We start from the raw sequence: 22,396 nt of genomic DNA, 5'->3' as shown, positions 1-22,396 counted from the left end.
CAGAACCGCCCACTGGGCTTGTTAAAACGCACATGCCCAGGCCCCAGCCCTGAAGTGTCTGACTGAGTAGGCAGGTGGGGGCCTGGACCAGCACCGCATTTAAAAAAAATTTTTTTTAAAGTTTACGTATTTCGAGAGAGACAGAGAGAAAATCCCAAGCAGGCTCCTCACTGTCAGCACAGAGCCCAATGTGGGGCTCGAACTCATGAACTGTGAGATCATGACCTGAGCTGAAACCAAGAGCTGGACACTCGAACCAACCGAGCCACCCAGGCGCCCCAGCACCCAGCGCTCCCAGATGACTGTGGAGCAAGGCCCTGGCTGAGACGCACGGAACTGAACCCCGCCCCCACACCTGCTCTAACTCTAAGACACCTTCACGTCTGGGGGAAGGAATCACAATAAGCCGGCTCCTTACCCACGTTAATGGGGCCGAAAAATGCTTCAGATACCAGAGGCAACCTTTTAGGCCTCTCGGGGACTTGGTTTCACTGGGTGGACGGAAGGCCCTCCTCCTCTGGCGCACACGACCGGGGGCAGGCAGGCACAACTGCGGCTCGTGGAAGGGGGCAGGGCATGGCTCGAGCCACCCCTCAAAGTGGGCCTTTCCGCTCTCCATTTGGGGCTATCTCCCCCTGCAGGGGGGCCCCGGCCAAGCTTCTCGGCTGTTCAGCCACCCAGACGAGGGGCCGGCTTAAACGTCCACTCTGGTCTTGAGAGTAGGAACCGCACCAAAGGGAAGGTCCACCTACGGTCAGGCTTGAGGCCTCACAGGCCAGTCCCCCACCCACCGCTCTGGGGTCCCTGCAAGGAGGCAGAGGGGAAAGTGCCGGGACAGGAGCTGAGGGACGAGGATTTGCATCTAGGACCTGCCATTTAATGTACCTGGGCGTACCGTTCTCCCTTGGAGCCCGAGTTTGCTAATCAAGCATAGCAGGATAACAAAATCCGTCTTCCGGGGCGGTGGTGAGGACTCGGTTTGAGTAGGATGGGAGGCAGGTAAAGACGCCAAGCCCAGGCCTGGTTCCCAGAAGGGAGCCCTGAGCTCACCTCTGAATACGTCATGTGGGAATGGGGTGGCCTGGGGAGAAGGCCCAGTGGTCAGGGGAGTGACCGGGTGGCGGCCCGTCCTCAGCTGCCACGGATGCCGGTGGCCAGGCCTGCGGTGGAAGGGCTCTGCAGAGCAGGGGTTTTGTGGGGACGGGGCGGGTGTGTGTCCATACGTTGAACCCCAGAGCGAGAGAACTCAGGCACTCAGTCTCCTCTCCGGCAGAGGGTCTGAGCTGAATCTACAGCACCGTGTGCCTCTCAATTCCAACTCAGCGGGGGCGCGGGAGCTCTGAGGGCCAGTTCCTGAGGCCGACCTCCTGCACTCAGACACCCCTCCCCAGCCGCGTTCATCCCATGATGGAGCTTAGGATTTATTTTCTGGCCGCTCTTTTTCAGTGTTTAGTCAAGTATATATCCAAATAACGAAGCCTGGATGGCATTTAAAGAAGGAAATCTGATACCAACTACTTGTTCACTTGTTTAAGTCAAGGAGGGTCTAGGCCGAAGGTACGTTCTTGAGTCAAGTGCTAGGAAATGACATTATAAAAAGAGCGGTCACTAGTGGCAACATTCAGATCACACAGACCTGTTTCCGTCCGTGCTTGCCCAAATGCCTGAAAACATACACTGTTGTTTTTGTTTTTGTTTTTTTTTTTTTTAAGATTAATTACTGCTAACCAGAACCCTTAGGACAATTCTTCTGAGTTTGGAAGGCAGTGGTCAAAAAAGTGGAATCCGTACCGGTTTTCTGCACCTGCAGCTCTCTTTTGGCTTGTTCCAGGATGGACTTGATTGCTTCATCGGACCCGGTCTCGGAGGCTCGGATCCGGGTCGTGATGTTACCTGCAGGGAGAAGCCATACCAATGACATCAAGCCCACCCGTGGGACAACAACCAAAAAATCAGTGCTGCACGAAGATGTCATTCTGATCAATAGCTCCCGAGTTGAGGCCGGTGACGGTTACGGAGGCAGGCGTGGCCTCCCCTTTACCCGTATCTGCTGTGCGTGCAACTTCACAGCAGGTACTGCGGCCCCGCGCAGGAAGGGCTCCTGCTGAATCTCCCTGGTGTTATCTGGCCAGCGGGACAAGCTCTCACGTTTACCCAAACTGGACGGCACCCGTGGGCTGGGGCCAGGGAGAGCGCGTCACTTAATCCGGCACAAAAACAGACGAGGGATTAAAAGGCAGTGGTGCCCGTGAGCCCTTTAAACGCAGCCTCATCGGCTGTCTTGGCCTGGGACTACGCTCGAGGTTCTGTGCGCCTGTGGGACGCCGGGATCGCAAAGAGCAGAGATGGGAGAGGAGGGGGCAGGGCTGAGGCTGATCGCCTATCGGTCATTTGCACGTACAAGGTGAAGAGGGTGAAGATTTAACATTTCGGCTCTATCATCCCATGCCGGGTCTTAAAAATTCGTGAACGAGGACAGAAGCCTGCAGAGATTCCCTCCAGGGCAAGAATTCTGTCTCTGGGTCACAGGGGGACGCTCTGCAGAGTAGCCACGTGCACAGAGGCACCGAAGCTACTGCGGCCGGGGGCGGGGGCGGGGGCGGGGGGGAGCTGGCCCCAGTTCTTTCTGGAAGCCTTCCGCGTATTTTCATCCTCCACTTCCCTGCTAAGTAAGGCCACCGCCGCACCAAACCACTGCCAGACAAGCACACCGCTGGGGCGCGGCCCCTGTGAAGATGCAGCGCCCAGGAGCACAGCGGGGGTTGGCTCGCCAGGGCCCAGAGGAGAACCGATAATGACACTGGGGATCTGTCCACTCCGTAGCACCTTTAACGCATTTCAGAGTTAAAAGGAAGTACGAGGAAGCAGCAGTATCTCATTGCCTCGGTCACCTGATTTTTCTCAGAGCGAAAGTCGTTAGCTCTTGGCTGCTTCTGAGAAAACGGGGAAAGGTGTAATTTGCACCTGAGCGGGGGCTGGGCTGGTCCGGGGTGGGGGTGGGGGTGGGGGCTGGTTCTTAGCGGTGCTTCCCCGCCTCACCTCTTGCGCACCCAGTAGGGTGTGGGCAGCTGGGGAGGAAGGGACCGTGCGTACTTGAACCCGTGCTTTGTTTTATACTTACTAGCTGTTTTTCCATCAGGTTCCAGGCCAGAATCACACTGCACAGTTTTAACCCAAATGCACAGCTAAGGACATGCTGCTTCCTAGGTTTTTACTAACTGCAAAGAAAAACACCTGCCTGCGACATACCTTCAGACCCATTTCTTCGTTTCGGTACTTCCTGAAATAGTCTGTTCAGGCTCTGGCCTGGATTCTCTGTTGAAAAACAAGTGTGGTAAGAACAAAACAATCAGGGGGACGGTGGCGTTGACGCTATGGGCTGTGTGACATGACGTCTGAGCCTCCTGTCACTACAGAAAGGGCTCAGGGCTTCCTGTACACCTCGGGAGGTACTAGAAACTTCGAGAGGCCCTTCCCTGGCTGGCCGGCCCGCAGAGGCCAAGGCCCTGCTGCGGAAGATCAGACAGACCTAAGGAGTGGCCCACGGCACCGAAGCCGCGAGGGTCAAAGGGAGGGGGCACCGCCTGCCGCCGAGCGCGTCGCCCACCAGCCCCCGGCACAAAGCTCACATTAATCATCCAAAGACAGTCAATTTCAGTTAACATCGCCACAGAAAGCTCAACGTGCCCTGTGCAAATCGACGCTCCTGGAAGCGTCTCCCTTCCCTGTTTGCTGCGTCTCCAGTGTGTCTGGTAAGACTGCCCTTCTCTACCACTGCTGGTCGAGCGGAATGATCCCGTCGTTCGGGAGGGAAGGGGATTCTTTCAATCAGGGACAGGAGTGGCTGTCATATTCGTGGAGGGTGGGGGAGGAAGGCGGTTTTCACAGAGCTTTCACGGATCTTACTCAAGGCAGGCTGGTGTCTGGCTGGTTTCGGCTAAAGGAACCACTAATGGAAGGTCACACCGGGAGAGAGCTGGCCACGGGACACACTCCCCGTGTGCGTGGGAAGAGGAGGGGCACGTGGCTGCTGCTGCCGTGCTGGGGCCGGGCGCCACCCGAGGGCTCCTCCCACGTGAGGCCAGCGCCCACCGCCAATCGGACCGCTGGACGCGACACGCGTCGGGACGCTGTACAGGATGCGATTCCGTCCGATTTGACGGGTGGCACTTTGGTTCTGAGTTTACTACATGCGGGGGGCTGAGCGAGTGTCAGAGGCCAGGACCCCCGTATCTGTCGGCTCCGGCTCACGCCGCCGACCTTCGGACCCCAGAGATGGTAGCGGCGAACGGAATTTTTTACCTGCTGTGACGCACGGACGTTTCAGCTCACACACACGTGCACGCGCACTCACACACAACTCCGTGCCGGGCTCGCACGCTGGCACCACCCCGCGAGAGCCTCTCACCTCTTTGTCTGCCTTGGATGCTGCGAAGAGCCAGGATGTTCTGCTCGTCCGAGAGGAACTGCTTCATCTTGTGAAAGGGCTCCTTGCCGCGAACGGTCAGTTTATTCCATGGCTTGGGCCGGGCCAGAATCTCGCTCACGGACCCTTGAGACAGTCCCAAGACATAATGTCCGAAAATGCGCTGTCCGATATTGTGCTTGATCAACTGTTCCTTCACCTGCCGGGCGATTTCCGCAGTGTCTATCTCCTCGCCCTCGGAGACGCTCCCAGCACTTTCTGACTGGCTGGGAGACGGGGCCATGCCATTTACATCTGGGCTTTGTTGTAATGGACTTTGGGAAGATATGGAGTTTGTGCTGTATGGACCTGTTGAAAAAATCACGCTTGTGCTTCCTGCTTCCTGCATGGCCTTGGAGTAGAAGGACTGCATTAGCTGTCGCTGGAGGAGAGAGTTTAGTGCAAATTTTCCCGTAGAAGCCAGGGGCAGGCTGGGGCTTGCCAGGGATGAGCTGAAAAAGTCTTGCGTTAACCCCGTTGGTGAGAACTGGTGTGTACCATTAGTATTGGAAGCCTGCTCCCCCGTGTTGCGGGGCAACTGAGGAGGAGGGGAGGCCGGCAAAGGTCCAGGACGCTGACTCTCAGGCTGGTCTTTCCCTTTTCTCCTGGCTGACCCTACAAGGAAGGGCAAACATAATGCATTATGGGGGATTCAAAAGGGAAAAAAAACCAAGACCAAAATGCAGAGTTTGCCCCACAAAAGGGAAAAAAAAAAACCAAAAAGTGCAGATTTTACAAGGGCCAATGAGGTGTGTTGGTCTGTTTTTCAATTGAATTTTTAAATTAGCCAAACGAGGCCCCCCGAAACAAGCAACATGCATTTCATGTTTGCACCTTTCTTGTACGTTGCAGCCTGGAGAGTCCCCTCGACATAGATTTAAAGTCCTAAAGTGACAAGGAGCCGGTACCACACACAGTAAAGAGTCGACAGGTCGCGGGGCCTCTGATCGGGCCGCTAGCATTCGAGCTATTACCAGAAGGGCCCCGCCTGAGGAGCAGCAAACACTGACATTTTGGGACCAACGGGTTCTCTCACACCACTTGCTCTGAGGCGAATGCACTGTACCGAGTCCACTCGATCGAAGGCACGCACATTTTAAGAACGAAATATCATCGGAGCCCGAGACACTGTTAAACGGTTTACCAGCTGCCAAAACCAGAAGCAGTCAGTGACGCCACCATTTTGGGACGAGCAAAGAAAGGCTAAGGACGGGGGATGCGCTCCCAAGGAAAACCTGACGAAGGAAGAAAAGCTCCACTGAGGCTGGAAGGGCCGGGCCTCCGCAAGCAGCCCCGGAAACACCACGAGAGAGAGAGAGAGGCCGCACAACTGGGAACAGACCAGAAAAGCCAACATCCTCCGAGCGTCCCTCCTGGATGTCCTGCAACACTGGCTCTAACTGACCTCCGCAGGCGCTCTGCGGCCACACATCCGGCCTTGACCATCTTTAAGCGGGGCGGGGAGGGGAGGGGAGGAGCAGTGAGGAGGACCAGGAGGAGACCAAGCACTCATTAGTCAAGGCTGTCATCAACCGGTGATGTTCCCGTCATGCATCGGCCCAGACTCACGGTTCACCTTCCTCTTCCTCGACCCCCGGAAGGGACCGAGCGCGGCACGCGATGCCGTCCACCTACCGCTCAGGTCGCTGTTGGAGATGCGCAGCGCGGCATTCTCGGACTGCAGCGAGCGGTTCTTCTCCAGCAGCAGCACCTCCAGGGGCTTGGATGCGTCCTAGATGGGGCAGAGCAGGGCTCACCGCGGGGCCGGCCACCCTCCCGCTCCCCGGGGCCACCAGAACCCCACGCCCCCTGCTCTGATGGCTCGTGCGCCCGACGCGGCTGACTCCGATACGTTACGGAGATCTGCCTTCCCCTGAAGGCGGTCACGCGCACGTGGGAAACGCTCGGGTTCCTTTCCAAAGGAATGCGTTCCACCTGGAGCTTTTACGTCTTCTTTTACGTCCACGTGGCTTCTAGACAACTAATCATGCTCCATTCCGTCCCCACGTCCAGGGAGTCCAGACCTGTGCCTCATCGGGCATTAGAACTGGCTGTCTGAAGGTCACCGCACAGGTTGCCAGCCCCAAAGAGTCAGCTGCCGTCTGGGCATCAGGAGTGGGCTTCTGTTTGGTGCCTCAAAGTCTACGCGGCCACCAGGTAGACAATGTGCCGCTGTCATCTTGCCCCGTCCCTTTTCCACGTGAGGCAGCAGATAATAAAAGCCAGTCCATTTTGGGCGGGTCTCTGACATAATCTAAGACTGTTTTTAGCCACGTTCTTAGTGCCCGCCCGAGTTAAATCACAGTGTCACGTGAACCGAGTTACCAGTTTGGAAAACACTGACTCTTCTCTTCTGGCCTCTTTTTACATTAAAGATAACGTGCCTGAACTTGCTTAAGGTTCCTGAGAAATTGCTCGTCAGCTGCAGGTGGGAGGTTTCATAGACATTTCGAGCTCGTGATGCTCGCCCGGGGACGGACGAGCGAGCACGGCGAGCTGACCCTCGCACACACTGAAAGCAAATGAGACCGTGTACCTGTGTCCCAGCTCCCTCGGACGGTGCAAACTCCATGGATTTCAGAATGCTGTGAAGAGCAAGGCAGAGCAGTCATTTCCCCCGCGTACCTTTGACGACCGCCACGCTCACGAGCACTGACATCAGTTTCCTGCACTCCAGGAACCGAGGAACCGAGAGCTCTAACCACCTCCCTGGCAGCATTATCATCTGATAGTGTCTCTAGAATAGCTATTCAACTAGCAGTTGGCCCGCAAAAGTTTCTTGCCCAGCATGTAAATCATTCCATATGGAATCACACCAGGGCTGTTCAGAGTATAATTTTAAAGTTGAACACAGACATAACATTGTTGCAAGCGGAATGTATTTGTCAAGCGTACAGGGAATGTTAAGGTTGTAAGAAGGAAGCCAGGGAGAGAAAGCTCATCCCTCCTACCTGCTCCCGGGGCCAGACGCTCGCTTGGTGCCTGGCACCTGGGCCCCGGGGGAAATGGTCAAAGAGCAAGCCCCAAGTTGGATGGCTCAAAGGCTGGTCGCAGACCTACTCTGTAGCCCCTGGCCGTGTGGGGGAGCAGGACTATTTCTCCTTTGTCCTCCTTATCACTGAAATCACTTCGTCCAGACCTGTTTCAACAAGTCCCACAGCCGAGTTGAGTGCAGGTGCCCAGAACCACTATTTAAGGGGACACCCTTTCCTTTCTGTGAGTCCACATGGCCCCAGGAGCTCGGGAAGGTGAGCGAGAGCCTCCGCAGTCCCAGGCAGTGGGCCACCTGTGCTCTCCCAGAGTTCTTACGGCTGTGACTCTGGCCCCTGCCCTCTTTAAGCTCCACGGAAGTGTCAGAGAGAGAGAGCATGGTGTAAAAATGCCCAGGGCCCCAGGAGACCACGCTCTGCCATTGCCACCGTGGCAACCAGTAAGGAGCTGACGGCTTAGCTTATCTGTGGTTATATCTTCAGAGTGGCCCTCGTCACGTAGACTAAGAAAACAGGAACGGAAGAGCAGCTGCGGGGAGGGGTGGAGCGGGGGGGGGAGGGAACCTCATAATTTTATTTTATGGTGAGCTATTGAAAATAATAAGAACTCGGGGCCCCACTGCATCAGCCAGGAGAGAAGTGACGAGCAGTCTGGAACTTGTCTTTTTTTATGGCCTTCATGTGCGCAACTATATTCTTGTCTGAGATCTTTAAGATCGTGTAACAAAAGACCGGAGTGAGTCCATGAGCTTAGACCCCAAACACCAGTATCTTTTCAATTTGTTCAGCAAATCTTTACCGATGACCTATTAGGTGCCTGGCACTCGGGAGGTTCGGAGCCACTCTGCCCCTCACCCGTGTGGACTCCGTCGGCTGTCATGTGCGTAGAAGACAAAATCCAAAGAGTGTGTGAGAGTGAAAACCTGGTGGGTCCCCCTGGCGGCAGAAACCCCATTGGGTTGGAGACGGGGTCTGTCTCAGGAGGAGTCAGTGTCTCACAAAGGCCCGGAAGGAGCAGGGTATTTTACAGACCACCAAGGTGGGCAGGGAGCCCGCGGAGGGGATGGGTATGGGGACTGAGGCGTGTGTTTGGGAGGGCACTTGGGTTGAACACATTTCAGCAGCAAAGCCATCCCAGTGGGGCGTTCGGGTGCAGACGTGGGGCTGAGGTGGGGCCTTGGTGCGCGCAGGTGCGACAGAAAGGGCCTCCAGGAATACGGGTGCGGTTCTGGGAGGGGGCGGGGGCCGGCGTGCAGCAGCTGGGCTGGGGGTGAAGGCCTTCGCATCAGAGTTTTCTGACTCGACACTAGAAGGCACACAGTGTTTCCTTTTGCGTGGGAGGAAGAGAGGGAGGAGGGGATGTGGGGACGGGAGAGGCAGATCTAGAAGGCCGGACGGGTAAGTAACGAACGCCCCACGGCTGGATCTGCGAGTCGGCAGGTGTACCGGTGGCCACGGAGGGGTTGTGAGGCTGCCTGTGGCCAGAGGGGGCGAGACTGTGCGGGGAGAGCCGCGCTGGGCGTGGGGCTGGGGAGCCGCCTACAGGCAACTCCCTTGGGAGGCCGGAAGCCTTCGTGGCCCAGCCAGGGCAACGGGAGACCTGGTGGCAAGAAGGTCGAAGAGGCCTTCCGGTGGGCATTTTTGGCAAACCCGAGGGATCATTAAGAATACAAAGAACAGCATGGCGAGGGGGTGTGGCCTATTTTAAAAGGAGAAGTTAAAAATGTCAGCAAGAGAGAGGAGCTGGTGGGTTGGCAGGGGAGGGGGAGGGGGCCTGAGGTGCAGGGGGAGGGTCAGCCCGGAGAGGCGGGAGGGAGATGCCGGGATCAGAGCAGGGATCCGGAGACCAAGGGGGAGGCTGCGCGATGCCAGGAGGTCTGCGGAGGGGTTGGTGGGGAGAAGGACCCTCATTCCTCTCCAGCGGAGAGCACAGGCCTGGAGGGCTGGGTGGCTGTCTTCGGAGTGTTTGAGGGCCCAGCCACGGAGGCAGGGACGCTCAGGGACAGACTCTGCAGCCAGACTGGGGGAGAAGAGGGCCCTTTGCACTGTGGGGGCTGCCCATGAACTCCAGGGCTGGGCGACCTTGGCGGGGGGGGCAGGGAGTCTGAGACGGCAGGGGGAGGCAGGGAGGCCGGGCGTGGGGAGGGGACTTCACCTTGAGAGTGTAAACGTTAGCACTGGAGGGGTGACAGGCTTTTAGCTGTTGCCTCTCGGAGGGGAAACTGGACATTGGGAGAAGAAAGTCCTGGCACCTGCAGGTGGGCAGGAGGTGGGAGGCCATGGGAACTCTTTCGACGGGAAAGCATTTCCCTGCTCTGCTCCCGTTCAGGGAACTTCTGTCTGCAACACGGCCCTGTGTTTTATAATTGCTTGAAAGGCAACGTCTCCCTTGATTCTGTGCGTGCTGGCCTACTTTAAACGCGCAGAGTTTTATGGAAAGTCCGGAGAATTCAGGCACAGGCCTGAGTGCAAACGCCCACGGCTCTGGGCGGCCCGGGGCAAGGACTCGTGGCTGGTCCCCCCACCCATTCCTGGTGCAGAGTCTCCTGAGCAAATGTCACTGAGGAGCCCCGACTGGCGGGTGGCCGAGCAGGCGTCTCCACACTTACCTTAGTTCTTTCTTCACTTCCTCATAGTCAGCCTGTCCTTTGAGTTTTTCTTCCAGTTGCTGCAAACAGAGGAACTTTATTAGTGGCTGTGTCTGAAACAGGTGGGCGGACTTGGCTATGAAACAAATGTCTGTGCCCCCCCCAAATTCGTGTATCGCATCCCGACCCCCAAGGTGATGGTGTGAGGAGGCGGGGTCTTCGGGGGTGATGGGAGCGGGGGGGGGGGCCCCATGGATGAGATCAGCACCCTCATCAAAGAGACCCCGCAGAGCTCCCTTGCCCTGCTAGGAATGTGAAGACACAGTGGACGGACAGACGGCAGTCCGTGAACCAGGAGAGGAGCCCTCACCGTATGCGGAATTTGCCAGAGCCTTGATGCTGGACTTCCCAGCCTCCAGAACTCTGAGAATAAAATGTTTGTGGCTTAAACCCCTGGTTTAGGATGTTGTGTTATGGCAGCCTGTGTGGACTGGGACAGCCATCGCCGACTGCGCTCCCTCTAAGCCATCCAGCCGTCCCTGAGAGGGAACACCGGCACCTAGAAATGAATGGTGGTGACACGTGGGGTCGCCTTTTGGCCCTCACGCTTCCGGTCCGGCGCGCGTGTGTGTGTGAATGGGCCCGCGTGCAGGCGTGGTCACACACAGTGTAGCATAAAACTTAACCGAGGTGGGACAAGGCTTTACGTAAATGGAAAACAGAACAAGAAAAGGCCATTTTGTATGAAATACCGTGAAATGGCAAACAGGACGGAGAGAAGTTCTCAGCACTTTAAAATCAGCGCGTGGCTTTTCCCGAAATATATTAGGCAAGCTGACACAGGCAGTCAGTCGCATGTCAACACCTCTGGCGGGGACCCTGCTGACAAGGGGTTCGAGCCCTCCGTCGTGGAGCGCTGGCATCGGGAAAGAAGAGCATTTGTACTCCCAGACCCCCCGCCCCCCCCAGATGTGGGCATTTTAGGAGTGGAGACCCATTGAGCTGGTCGGTCTTTCTGTCGGAATCCCACGGGAGGACCCTCGGAGGGCAGCTGGCCAGCAGGGCCAAGGCGGGGCACAGCCGACTCCCTGGCCCTCGAGTGCCCTTCAGAGGGAGGGCGAGGTGACACGGTCCCCTGATAGGATGACGCTCTGACGTGCTCCCTCAGGGTCTGCGAACTCACGGGGCATTGATGTAATCGGTTTGCACAGAGCTCTGCAGGGCTTTCTTGCCAGGAGAGGCCATTAGCTGTGGGTGGTGGGCAGAGGGCGCGCTCCTCCGTGAGGGTGTTTGGACTAGTTTGCTTTTGACCCCCCGCAAAGGGGCAGGAGACAGACCCAGCTGGGGCAGGGGATGGCAGACGATTTAGCAGGTTTCCGGGCCTGGGGGGGAATCGACAGCGCCTTCCCATCTACAGGGTTCTGCGTGGCCAGCCACGACCACAGCTATAGTTTAAGTCCGGCTGAGAATGTTCTAGAGTTTGGGGAGGACATGCCCATCCGGCCCATCGGGCCGGATGCTCAACCTGCATCTCAATCTGCCTGCTGTTCAAGGATTCGGGTGTTCTGTAAGCTAAACTCATTTCGCTCCTCTTTCCTTGTTGTCTTTGCTGGCAGTTTCTTGTGTATTTCCACGGTGTAAAACTGCTCTGCCCTGGTTCCTTTTTATGACCCCTTGTCAACTTCCTAACGGTTTCTCGTCCTAGTCAAACGGCGTCCTAGTCAAATGGGGGTAGCGTGCAGTCACATTCCCACACCAGGGTCTCTGCAGGTGCTCTTGAAGAAGCGGTTATTTCACTCCCCTACGATCGCGTGCAGGCAGCACTCCCAGACAAAAGGTGATCTGGCACCAGGCCGGAGGTCAGGGAGGCTGGATTTGGGACACACGCACAACTTGGTCGTGTTCAGGGAACACGAGACAGACAGGAGGGAGGGCAGGGAGAGGGGAAAATACGGAGCGCTTCCGAACCCGGTGCGGCACGGAACCTGGAGTCAGTTCCGTCACTCCTGAGCTGGACACCTTGGGGCTCGGTAATGAGTGTTTCATCTGTGAAATACGGGAAGGGCAGCAACAACCTCAAAGGGCCAAGCAGAAGAGCACGGGGCAAGGTCCTGGTGCAGATGAGGCGCCACAGGGCCTTTGATGTGGGGCTGTCATCACGGCCCAGCCTCCCAGGGAGCATGGCTTTGCAGACCTGTGATGGGCCCTAATTAGAAGGTTTTAGGACTGGAGCTGTGTAACTTGGTCGGATGTGACATTTTTCGCTGAGAACTGAATAGCTTTTGCTGAAATTTGTCACCCCCCTGGGGGCATCTTAATCAAGAAGAACCCAAGACCGCATCTGTAAACCTCTGATATTCATTTCTTCGGGCAGATGATTGGATGCGGGCTGGCGGGGCCGCCTGACAGAGCCTGTCCTGACCCGTGAGCACCTCGAGCCCGTCTTCACCACGGTCTCTGGGGAGTGCGATGTCCCCAGAGCCACACTCGTAGTGGCGTGAAGGGGCAGGAGGCACACGGCCTGTGGTACCAGATATGCCCACCGTGGAAAAAAGATCGATGGTCCTCTGCTTGGGCTTCAGACCAGAAACTCCCTGCTGGGTGCCTGCGAAGTCTAGTTTCCAAAACTCTCAATCTGGAAAGGCAACAGGTGCTCCGTCTGTCGTTCTCTGTGGAGGAAGGCTCCGCTCCGATTTCGCTGGTGTCCCTCGGGGTGGGCCGGGTTCCGTGCCCCAAACGCGATCTCATTTAACGGTGGCATCGCTTCTGCAGAGGTGGCTGTCTGCCCAGAGAGCAAACGTGTCACTGGGTTCTACCATCAGACCTAGTTAGAGCAGAGGCCGGCCGCACCTGTCGGTAACTCCAGGAGGAACCGAGAAGGTGCGTGTGCTGAGGCCAGACCAGGCGCTCACTGGAAGCCTGGGCTGCGGAGCCCGACAGGTCAGGGCCAAGGCCTGGCTCTGCCACTTAGTTGCGGGGTGACCTTTAACAAGACACCGAACTCAGTTTCTTCATGTATAAAACGGGGGTCTTGGTGCACACGGTATAGTGGTTTGGCGAGGACTGGAGGAAATAATGCTAAGTGCTTGGCACGCGGCAAAACGCTTCGCAAATGGTTGTTACCGTTACCGTGGTTGCTAGGACTTTAACCCTGGGGGGTGGTACTGAATAGACTGTACGATTCTGGAAGGGACTCTCCGGTTCTGAATCCGGGGGCTCCCCTTATGGAGTTCTCCACATCCCAGCTCCCCGGCAGACCCACGGAGGAGGAGCACGGGTGCCCGGGGCAGCGCTGGCCGTGAAGTGCCGGTGGCAGGCAGGCAGCGCATCTAGTGTGTGCAGCATCTGGGAACCAGGGTATCTTCCCGAAAAGGTGCTTGGCGAAGGAACCGCCTGGGCTTTAACAGAGAGGTGAGAAAAGGTCAAGGGTCAGAGATGGGCTGCTGGCCCACTCCTGGCCTGCAAGGGTGTCCCCTTGGGTGAGGGGCTCACGCCTGTCGGGCCTCACGCTCCTCATCTGGACGACGGGTTTTCAAAGGGCCGCGGCGAGGACACGCAGGACACACGAGTGCCCCTCTGAGGGGACCACGCGACGTGGGTCACGTCCGTTCAGTGACAGGGAGCACACACGTCGTTCCGGGAGCTCAGGAGGTGCTCGTCAAATTATCTTGAATTGCTAGACGAATTAATTATCCAGAGGAAGTGCTTAAGAACCTGGCTAAGCCTTGAAGAATTAAGGAAATTTAATTTGAAACGCAAGGCATACCGGCGTGTGGCAGACGGGTGCCACGTTTATAAAAGACGCCTCTTACTCAAGTTCTGACACGCCTGCCCCCTGTTTTAGGGCTGCCAAATGAAGGGGCCTCTGAGGCAGAGACCCTCAGCAAGGCCCTTCTTCTGGCCGGCACAGCAGGGGTCGGGCAGTAACATATCTCTGCCCCAACAGAGACGGTGGGCCGGTCAGGTGGGGGCACTGCCGTGGGCAGACAGACGCCTCCGTCTTTCCTCCAGGGATGATCGGAGCCAGGCTTTCAGCCGTGTTTTCTTAGGAGCGACAGCGCCGGCCAGGGGCATCAGGGTGTGACCCCTGTCTTCACGGGGACCACCAGTCATGAATGAGGAGGTGTGACCGGGCTCCCGGTCCAGGGCGGTGGCGGTGGGGGTGGCGGGGTGGGGGGGGGGGGTCTGAGGTCTAGCCCCTCAGGTAGACACTGCATGTCTGAGGTCCAGGCTTAGGATTCCACCTGCACGGGGAGCCCGTTTGGTCTCCACGGTTCCTACGCGAATTTAGGATCTACAGATGCTGGGTGTGGTGGGGTGGGGGGAAGCCCAGAGGGCCCGCGGGCACAAGGCCAGGCCGTGGAGGGGGAGTGACAGTTATACTGGAGGGCTCGCTCCCGGCACGGGTCACTGCCAGTTTCCACGAGCTGTGGTCCAGGTGTGACCTGGGCAGCCAACTCCTTCTCACGGAATGGCGCCATCACAGACCAGGAGGGCCCAGGCTCCGTGCTCACGCCGCCTGGACGTTGCCTGTCATGGTCAGCTAGGTGTGCCGCGATCCGGGGCGGCCTGCAGGTGAAACGCCTCGGTCCATCTACAGGTGGCCAGGGGCACGGGTGTCCTGCCAAGAGGACGCGTCGTAGGTTCCCGTAAGTAATCAGCTCCTGAAAACGTTTCCAGTAATGGGTCTGGGTTTACAGCCACTCTGGAGGAGCCCACTTGTGGCCTCCCGCTCCTACCTCAATCCTCACGTGGACCTCGAGGCTGCTAGCATGGAGCCCCTCAGGTTTTCAGAGACTGAGTCCAGCGTGCTCTCCCCCGGGGCCTCGCCACCGCGGCTGCGCAGATCGCCTCTGCTTCCTGCACCGGGGCCACCTTTGCCCTCCTCTTCCCCACGGAAACCCTCTTCTTTCCTCTCCCTGACTCTGTGCTCACAGCATCTTCAAGATCCAGCCAGGACAAGGCTGTGGGGAGCTCGGTCCCGGGCTCCCTGCTGTCGGGACGTTTGAGGTTCGGGCTCGCCTGTGCCATCCAGGCTAAGTCAGTCCTGTTGGCGGGCAGGCGCGTGCACGGGCCTCTCTTCACCTCAGTGACCTCCTCCGTGAGACCGGATCACCATCACGCCTGCTCGTGTGGTGAGCCCGAGACATCGATGGGACGCTCACCGAAACAGGACGGAAGGCGGCCTCAGCGCAGAGTAAATCCGCTGCCGGGCGAGGGAACCTACGTGCCAAAGAGGCAGCGTCCAGGATCAAAGGCACCAAGTGAGTCTACGGAAGTGGTTGTTTCTTTTTTCCTGGCCCAAACCCCCGAGGGACAAGGCGAGCTCCACGGTGGCTCAACAGGACCTTGCGGGAGATGGGGGTGAGGGGAACAGAGAGTTGGGGAGGCATGTGGTTTGGAGACAGCCTCCCCCAGGTGATGCTAATACACCTGCCCACCACCCCCTTAGTGGGAAGTACCCATCTTTAAAAAATATACCTTCTCCTAATGGGAGAATGGCATTCTTTTAGCTAGCCTTTCTTATAAATAGCCATTTTAAATGGAAGCTATTTATCGGGAGCTTTATTTTCTGTGCTTTAGCAAGTAGAGTGCAGGTGACTGCCTAATTATACTGCCTCCGTATTGAAGTGCACCAACAGAAGACCACAGAACAGAGTTATCGAAAATAGCCGGCTTGTAATGGCAGTCGGGTTAGTTCATTAATTACAAATACGGAATTGGCCCGGACGAGTGGCACTGTGCTTGAGCACTTGTCAGATGAGACAGGAAGAAACATCATCCACGTCTGAGCGCGTTTCGCCGTCTAAGACTAGAGGGTATGCCGCTGCGCGTGGAGAGCGATGCGTTTAGGGTGAATCTGGCTCGAGAAAGCAGAGCACGGCGGGAAGAGAGACTGGAAAACATCCACCTGTCCATTTATCCTCACACGGTTGCCAGTCGATCGTCGAGGCAAAGGGAGGAAATACTGGTTGCGAGAGATGGAGAGTTCCAAGGTGTCAGAGAAAGCGAACCAGTGAGTCCCCAGATACGGTCCATTTCAGTGCTACCACCAAGAAGTACTGTACTGGTCGAGAAACCCCAAGAAGCCGCAGCGTAAAGGCTCTGCCCGTTATGACTTGTGCCTTGTGGGATCAGCCCCACACCCCACCAGTGACTGCCATCAGGCGCAGGAGCATCTGTCTCAAAGACCATCGCCAACATGCATGGCAAAACCACGCCCGAGGTCAAGCAGCTGAGCCGGGCCGGAAGCCTCAGCATCCTCAAGCGGCGGTCCCGAGTCGAGCCCCACGCGCCGCGTCCCAGGGTCCCCCAGAACTGAACGACACGGCCCAAGAAGGAACAGGCTGCGGAGGGGCGGGAGAGGGAGGAGGAAGAAAGGAAAGCCCCAGGGCAAGCTCAGGTGCGGCTCCTGGCTGCTTCTGAGGGACCGCTGCTGGGTCGGAGACCCGCCCCCTGCCACCACTGCGGAAGCCGCAAGCTGCCCATTTGACAGGTCTCATTCCTATTTTCTTCATAATTGTATTGCTGTTTAGTTTAGATTTGAGACTATAAATTATACACATTAGGAAAAAAAAAAAAAAAAAAAAGCCCCGGGAAGGGAACTGGTTCAATTAACCTCGTTCCTTTGGGTGAGGGAGGCATAGACGCGTTCTTTGGGGGATGCTGATGCCTTTTGCGTGCGGGTTCAATATTGGGGAGATCTTCACTCCTGGTGACAAGGGGTTAAGATAATTAGAATCAGAGTCTTGTTACTAGAGGATATGTTTTGATTATTAGATCAGATGAAGATAAGGGAGCGGTAATTTTGGAAGAAGTATTGCCAAATTGTTTCATTAACTGCACCGTATTAAAGAATTCCCCCAAGATACGGATAAAGAACATTAATTTGTGAAACTGCGTTTCATTTTTTTTTTTGAGAAGGCAAACATTAAAACGTTAACTGATTTAGAAGAAATTGCTCTATAATAAAAAATGTAAGGTCTATAGCCTCCCTCTCATAGTCAAATGCGGGATTGTATCTGAGTCAGACCCCTTAACTGTAACAAAGGAGAGGAAGGCAAATTATCTAATAATAATGCCACTGCTGGGGTCAGAAATGGCTGTAACATGAGAAAATTAAATTTAATCTAGAAATAAAAAATGAGTGCTAGTGCTCACTGGGCAGGCTGATGGGAGAGTAAGAAACTCAGAAGAAATAAATGCCACGGGCTGATGACAAATGTGACCGGGTCCTCAACCCTCTCCCCAAAGTCGGCAGGACCGGCTCTTCCGAGGGGCCCAGGCACCCAGCGGTTCCTCGGACAGTGAGTGAAATCCACCCCGAAGGGGCCAGGAAGAGACCAGGGGGTAGGTACGGTGGGGGCCCTGAGTCAGCGAGGTCAGGCCAACGAGCTGACGGGAGCACAGAACCTGTTGGAAACTCGGCTCTGGGTCAGAGACACGGTCGTGCGCTGGGAAGGAAAATGTCAGTTTTAAAAAAAAAAATCCAAACGGGCCTAACTACGTCCTGGAAGTACTTTCTATAAGAAAAAGTTTTCCTGATGTTTTTGTATAACTCATCTGGACGTACTGCATTTGGTATACGGACGGCTGTGCTCGGCCGTCATTCATGTGCTCTGCACACGCACGCGGGGCAGGGCGGGAGGCCCGGGAGGGCATCGCCCAGGCTGGGGAGGCACGGCGGAGTGGGGGCACATCTGGCCCGGGAGCTGGGCCCACACGTCACTAGTCCTGTCACTCAGCGTCAAACAAGCTACCTCCGAGGCCCCATGGCTCTCTGGTGCACCACAAACCTAGGGTGCGAGGATTACCTTCACGTTACATTAGCTGCAACAGGCTGGAAATAAATCAAGTGCAATTATTTTTAAAAAGTATACTAAGAGGTTGGCAGAGCTGGACAGAGGGCACGTCTGTGCAGACAGCTCGTGACCAACCCTTCACCAGCAGGTGCACAAAGTGGCAGTCTGACATCCCGGGCCGGGAAGCATGGCCACGGGTGGGCGCGGGATGGGGCCTTCTACCAAGCGCTGCCTGCAAGGGATGGCCCATCGAGGGTAGTGCCGTCCAGGCAAGAGCTGGTAAGGGTTCAAAGGCACTCTCCCCGTCTTGGGCCCCAGGACCCTGCTTCTAGCTCCCTCACGGAGGCTCAAGGTTGCCCTACTTGCGGTCAGTTCCAGACAAGATGCTCTCCAGAAAGATCTGACGGCCCCGGTGCACCCAGGCTTCTGACAGACGTGTCCAGGGGATCCTCACTGTTCCCACAGGAGGGAAAAACGCTTGTTGACGGTTGGAGTTCAGACCAAGAAAAACCTAAGCGGTCACTCTGGCTTCCTGACGGAGAACAAATTCTCACCGTGACCCGTGCAGATTGCAAACATGAGATCTACTCGTTGCAACAGCCAAGACGGGGCAAACGAATAAGGTGGCTTCTGGGACAAGGGCTCCCGCCACGGTCACTACACCCGGCACGTGCCCCCGACGCCGGGGACAGAAGCAACCCACTGAGGGGCTGTGGGTGTCAGAGGGGAGCCAGAAGCGCCGCGCCAGTCGCCCCCCCACCCCCACCCCCACCCCCACCCCCAGGGCCGTGTGCGGAGGAAGGCGGGGCAGCGGGCAGGCGCGCAGGTCCAGCCCTCCCTCGGCCCGCGGCCCCCTCGGCGCCCTTACTTTGAGCGTGCTGTTCTTGGCACTCAGCTGCTGCTCGAGCTGGGAGATCTGGCTGGCCGAGTTCTCCCGCAGCTTCGTGAGGCTGGCCTGGAGTCTCTGCACGTCCTCCACCAGCTGGGCGATCTCCCGCTCTTTGGCGGCCAACTCCACTTCCAGGCTGGAGCGGGTCAGCACCTCTATGGCCTGCTCCTGCGGAGGAGAAAGGAAATGACAAAGCCCCCCGGGGTTCGGGCAGGGCTTGGGCAAGAACACGCAGGTGGAGGGATGCGGATGGTGAGCTCAGGGTGAGGCGTGACCTCCTGCCTCCGCCCGGACCCGCCAACACCCTCCCTGCACCACCTTCCTGTCTGCACGGCAAATGCGCCTGGATTCGGCCGGCGGACAAGGATTTACCGGGTGCCCACCAGGAGCCGGGCGTACAGTGAGCACAGGACAACGGTCCCTGTCGTTACGGAGCATCCAGCCAGCGGGAGGAGGCTGGGCGTGCGAGCCGCATCAGATGTGTTGGCTGATAGCATAAGCGTGTCGGGCGGCAACCAGGCCATCAGGAGACTGAAGCGGGGGCGGGGCCCGGGGTCAGACTTGGGCTAGGTGGTGGGGTTTTACTGATTTGCATTTTTTTAAAGTTTATTTATTTTTGAGAGAGAGAGAGCATGCACGTGTGTGCAAGTGGGGGAGGGGCAGAGAGAGAGAAAGAGACAGAGACAGAGACAGAGACGCCTAAGCAGGCTCTGCACCACCAGCGCAGAGCCTGACAGGGGGCTTGGACCCACGGACCGTGAGATCATGACCTGAGCCAGAATCAAGAGTCAGAGGCTTAACGGCCTGAGCCACCCCGGTGCCCCGGCAGTGGGGTTTTAATAAGATGGTCAGGAAAGGCCCCGTTGACATTGTGACACCTGTGCAAAGATCTGAATAAGGTGACAGAAAGGGTCCAGCTGTGTGCTGGGGGCATGAGCGGGGGAGGGGCAGACAGAGAGGGAGAGAGAATCCCAAGCAGGCTCTACACTGCCAGCACAGAGCCCGACGCGGGGCTCCAGACCCACGAGCCGTGAGATCATGCCCTGAACTGAAACCAAGAGTCAGACGCTCAATTGACCGAGCCGCCCGGGTGCCCCCACTTCACGGGGATGGAAAACACTAGCGGCTACAGCCCCAGCCGGCAGGTGCAGCCAATCCATCCCACGCACGATGCTGGTCACCGACTTCTCACGTTGGGGGACAGCCCGTCGTCAGGGAAATAATTTTTCATATCTACTGCCCCCTCCCCAGGAAATTAAGGACTTTTGTCACTTAAGAATGTCAAGTTCTGTGTGTAAAGGAGTGACTCTTTTCTGTTTCTTTGGTTTGTGTCGTATTATAAAGTGGGTTCATTTCCTCCTGACTTCTGGCAGACGTGCACATGGCCCTAGCGAGCGTCTTCCCGCCAGCTTATTTAAAGGGCGCGTGCTGTCCAGATCAGCTCTGTCCGGAGTGTGCTCCGTGGCCTGGTGCCAGCTCACAGACTGTTGCTGATACAGTGAGACACGCAGAGAAATGCAGAGTGAGCATTTAGAAACTTGTACAGCAGTTCGCCACGGCTGTGACGCTCTTACTGTCTTTTGTAAAACCATCGGTCTGCAACGGATCGGCAGTGAATAAGCAAACAAGCCGTCCTTGGCCACAGAGAGTTTGGGGAGCACCACGCCAGCCAACAACCAAGGTCAGGAGCCACGGGGACCCGAGACAAGTCCTCCTGGCAACGCCAGGGGTTAGGGCCCGGGACACTAGTGACAGGAACACCTGGGAGCCGTGAGAGGGAGAGGCGGGGGTGGAGGGTTGGCAGGAGTTGTCAGAAGGAAGAGGGGCTCCATTTGAGGGTGGGGGCACCACAGGAGGGCAGAGAGGTCAGAAAGAGCAGGGATAGGGCATAAGGGGGAGTGACTGATGCCGAGGCCAGCTTGAAAAGGACCGAGCCTGCTGCCACCTGATGGTGACCGACAGCTCAGAAGGGTGGCCAGAGGCGCCTTGAGGTGGCGGGCTTGGGGACACAATGCAAGGGATATCTGGGGAGGTCAGACTTATGGGGGGTAAAGACTGAGCCACAATATCTAATTTATTTATCAATTTTCCAACCTGAGGGATGCCAGCCATAACAACGGTTTCGAATGCTCTTAGGGAGAGCTGGTAAAACAAGCCAAATCGGGGGATCCGGGATTTTAAACGGGCAAGTGCAAGTTCACAGACCAGGGATCAGTGGCTCACATGATATGTGTAAAAACAGCAGCTCTCACTGCTGAACCTGGATTCAGGCTGGGGACCTGGGGGCAGGCAGTCCCAGAGGGCCATCTACTCAACGCCAGGGTCCTAGTCTGGCCTGGCCACAAGCTGGCCGTGTGAGACCTTGGGCACATCAACTATGTCTCAGGCACCCAGGCCAGATTCCTCATTCATAACACAGCCAAAGCCATTTGTGTCTTACATAAGCTAAATGAGATGAGATCATCCACCCAAATCAGTAAGACCTTGGAAATGAGACAGAAGAGAGCATTCTACTTGAAGCCCAAACGTGGCTCACTTCCTGGCTGTCCCATCATGAAGACACACGGGAGATAGGAAGAAGCAGACAAGGGCCCAGGAGACGGTCACAAGGAGGGTCAGCACCGCCGGCTCCCTCGTGTCCGTCTGGGCCTCGATTCAGTTGCACCCGAATCACTTGGGGGCTTCGGAAAATGTATGGGTTCTGGGCTCAACCCTGGAGACACAGGCTCAGGGAGTGTGGGGTAGGACCCAGGAAACTCCCCGGCGAGTCTGATGGGGTTCAGGGTCAGGACCCTGGCTCGGACAAGCCTCTCAAGGAAGGAACAGAAACTGACTTCTCCAAGTCTGACAAGAGGCCCGGGTGGGCACCACAACCAGGTCCCCAGAGTCTGTCCCAGCAGGGACGTACCCACGGCTCTGGGCTTCCACGACCCAGAGGGGGTCCTACGCTCTTCACGGGTGCCAGGTCTTGGGGGTGGGGGCTCTGACAGCTCAGGAGCCAGGAGAGGATGTGAAAACACTCTGCAGAGTCTAAAAACATTACAGGGACACCCGGGTGGCTCAGTCGGTTGAATGTCTGACTTTGGCTCAGGTCTCGATCCGAGGTTTGTGAATTTGAGCCCCACATCGGGCTTTGTGCTGACAGCGTGGAGCCCACTTCAAGTTCTCTGTCCCCCTCTCTCTGCCCCTCTTCCACTTGCACTCTCTCTAAACTAAACATTAACAAAATAAGCATTATAAAAAGAGGGTGCCTGGCTGGTTCAGTCAGTTAAGTGTCTGACTCTTGATTTCAGCTCAAGGTCATGGTCTCAGTTTTGTGAGTCTGAGGCCCACGTGGGGCTCTGGAGCTGGCGGCACAGAGCCCGCTTGGGATTCTCTCTGCCCTTCCCCCACTCACGTGGTCTCTGTCTCTCTCCAAAAAAAAAAAAAAAAAAAAAAAAAAACACACAACAACAACAAAACAACTTAAATGAACATAAAAGCAGAAGCTATTGGTGGAGGACCCCAATGAGTTATGTCCCTTTGAACCCCGTTCACCTCCCCTCTCTCCCCAGCTGCCTGCGTCTGAGTCCTGGATAAGCTACGTAATGACCTCTTTTCTCCGGCGGCCATTTCCATATCAAATAGGGGTGAGATGCCAGAGCCCCATGCAAGACAGGGAA

General features: G+C 56.7%; 1 protein-coding gene across 17 annotated transcripts in view; it reads right to left on the bottom strand.

Annotated features, from left to right (window-relative positions):
• CUX1 (cut like homeobox 1) overlaps positions 1-22,396 on the bottom strand; it is a 375,787-nt gene that overhangs the window by 67,853 nt on the left and 285,538 nt on the right. For 8 of the 17 annotated variants that reach the window (XM_023246757.2, XM_045048228.1, XM_023246756.2 and 5 more), the window contains 7 exons: positions 18,714-18,902; positions 10,065-10,123; positions 7,002-7,050; positions 6,101-6,197; positions 4,409-5,080; positions 3,250-3,315; positions 1,792-1,893 (listed from right to left, as the gene is read on the bottom strand). In XM_023246757.2, coding sequence (XP_023102525.2) covers positions 1,792-1,893; positions 3,250-3,315; positions 4,409-5,080; positions 6,101-6,197; positions 7,002-7,050; positions 10,065-10,123; positions 18,714-18,902 — 1,234 coding nt within the window. The remainder of the gene's footprint in view (positions 1-1,791; positions 1,894-3,249; positions 3,316-4,408; positions 5,081-6,100; positions 6,198-7,001; positions 7,051-10,064; positions 10,124-18,713; positions 18,903-22,396) is intronic. The other 9 variants (XM_023246762.2, XM_023246754.2, XM_045048226.1 and 6 more) reach the window with 5 other exon arrangements.

This window comes from Felis catus, chromosome E3 (assembly GCF_018350175.1).
Source record: "Felis catus isolate Fca126 chromosome E3, F.catus_Fca126_mat1.0, whole genome shotgun sequence".
Classification (NCBI taxonomy): Eukaryota; Metazoa; Chordata; class Mammalia; order Carnivora; family Felidae; genus Felis; species Felis catus.
The sequence above is the reverse complement of the archived record's forward strand: the minus strand, read 5'-3'. Positions and strand labels throughout refer to the sequence as shown.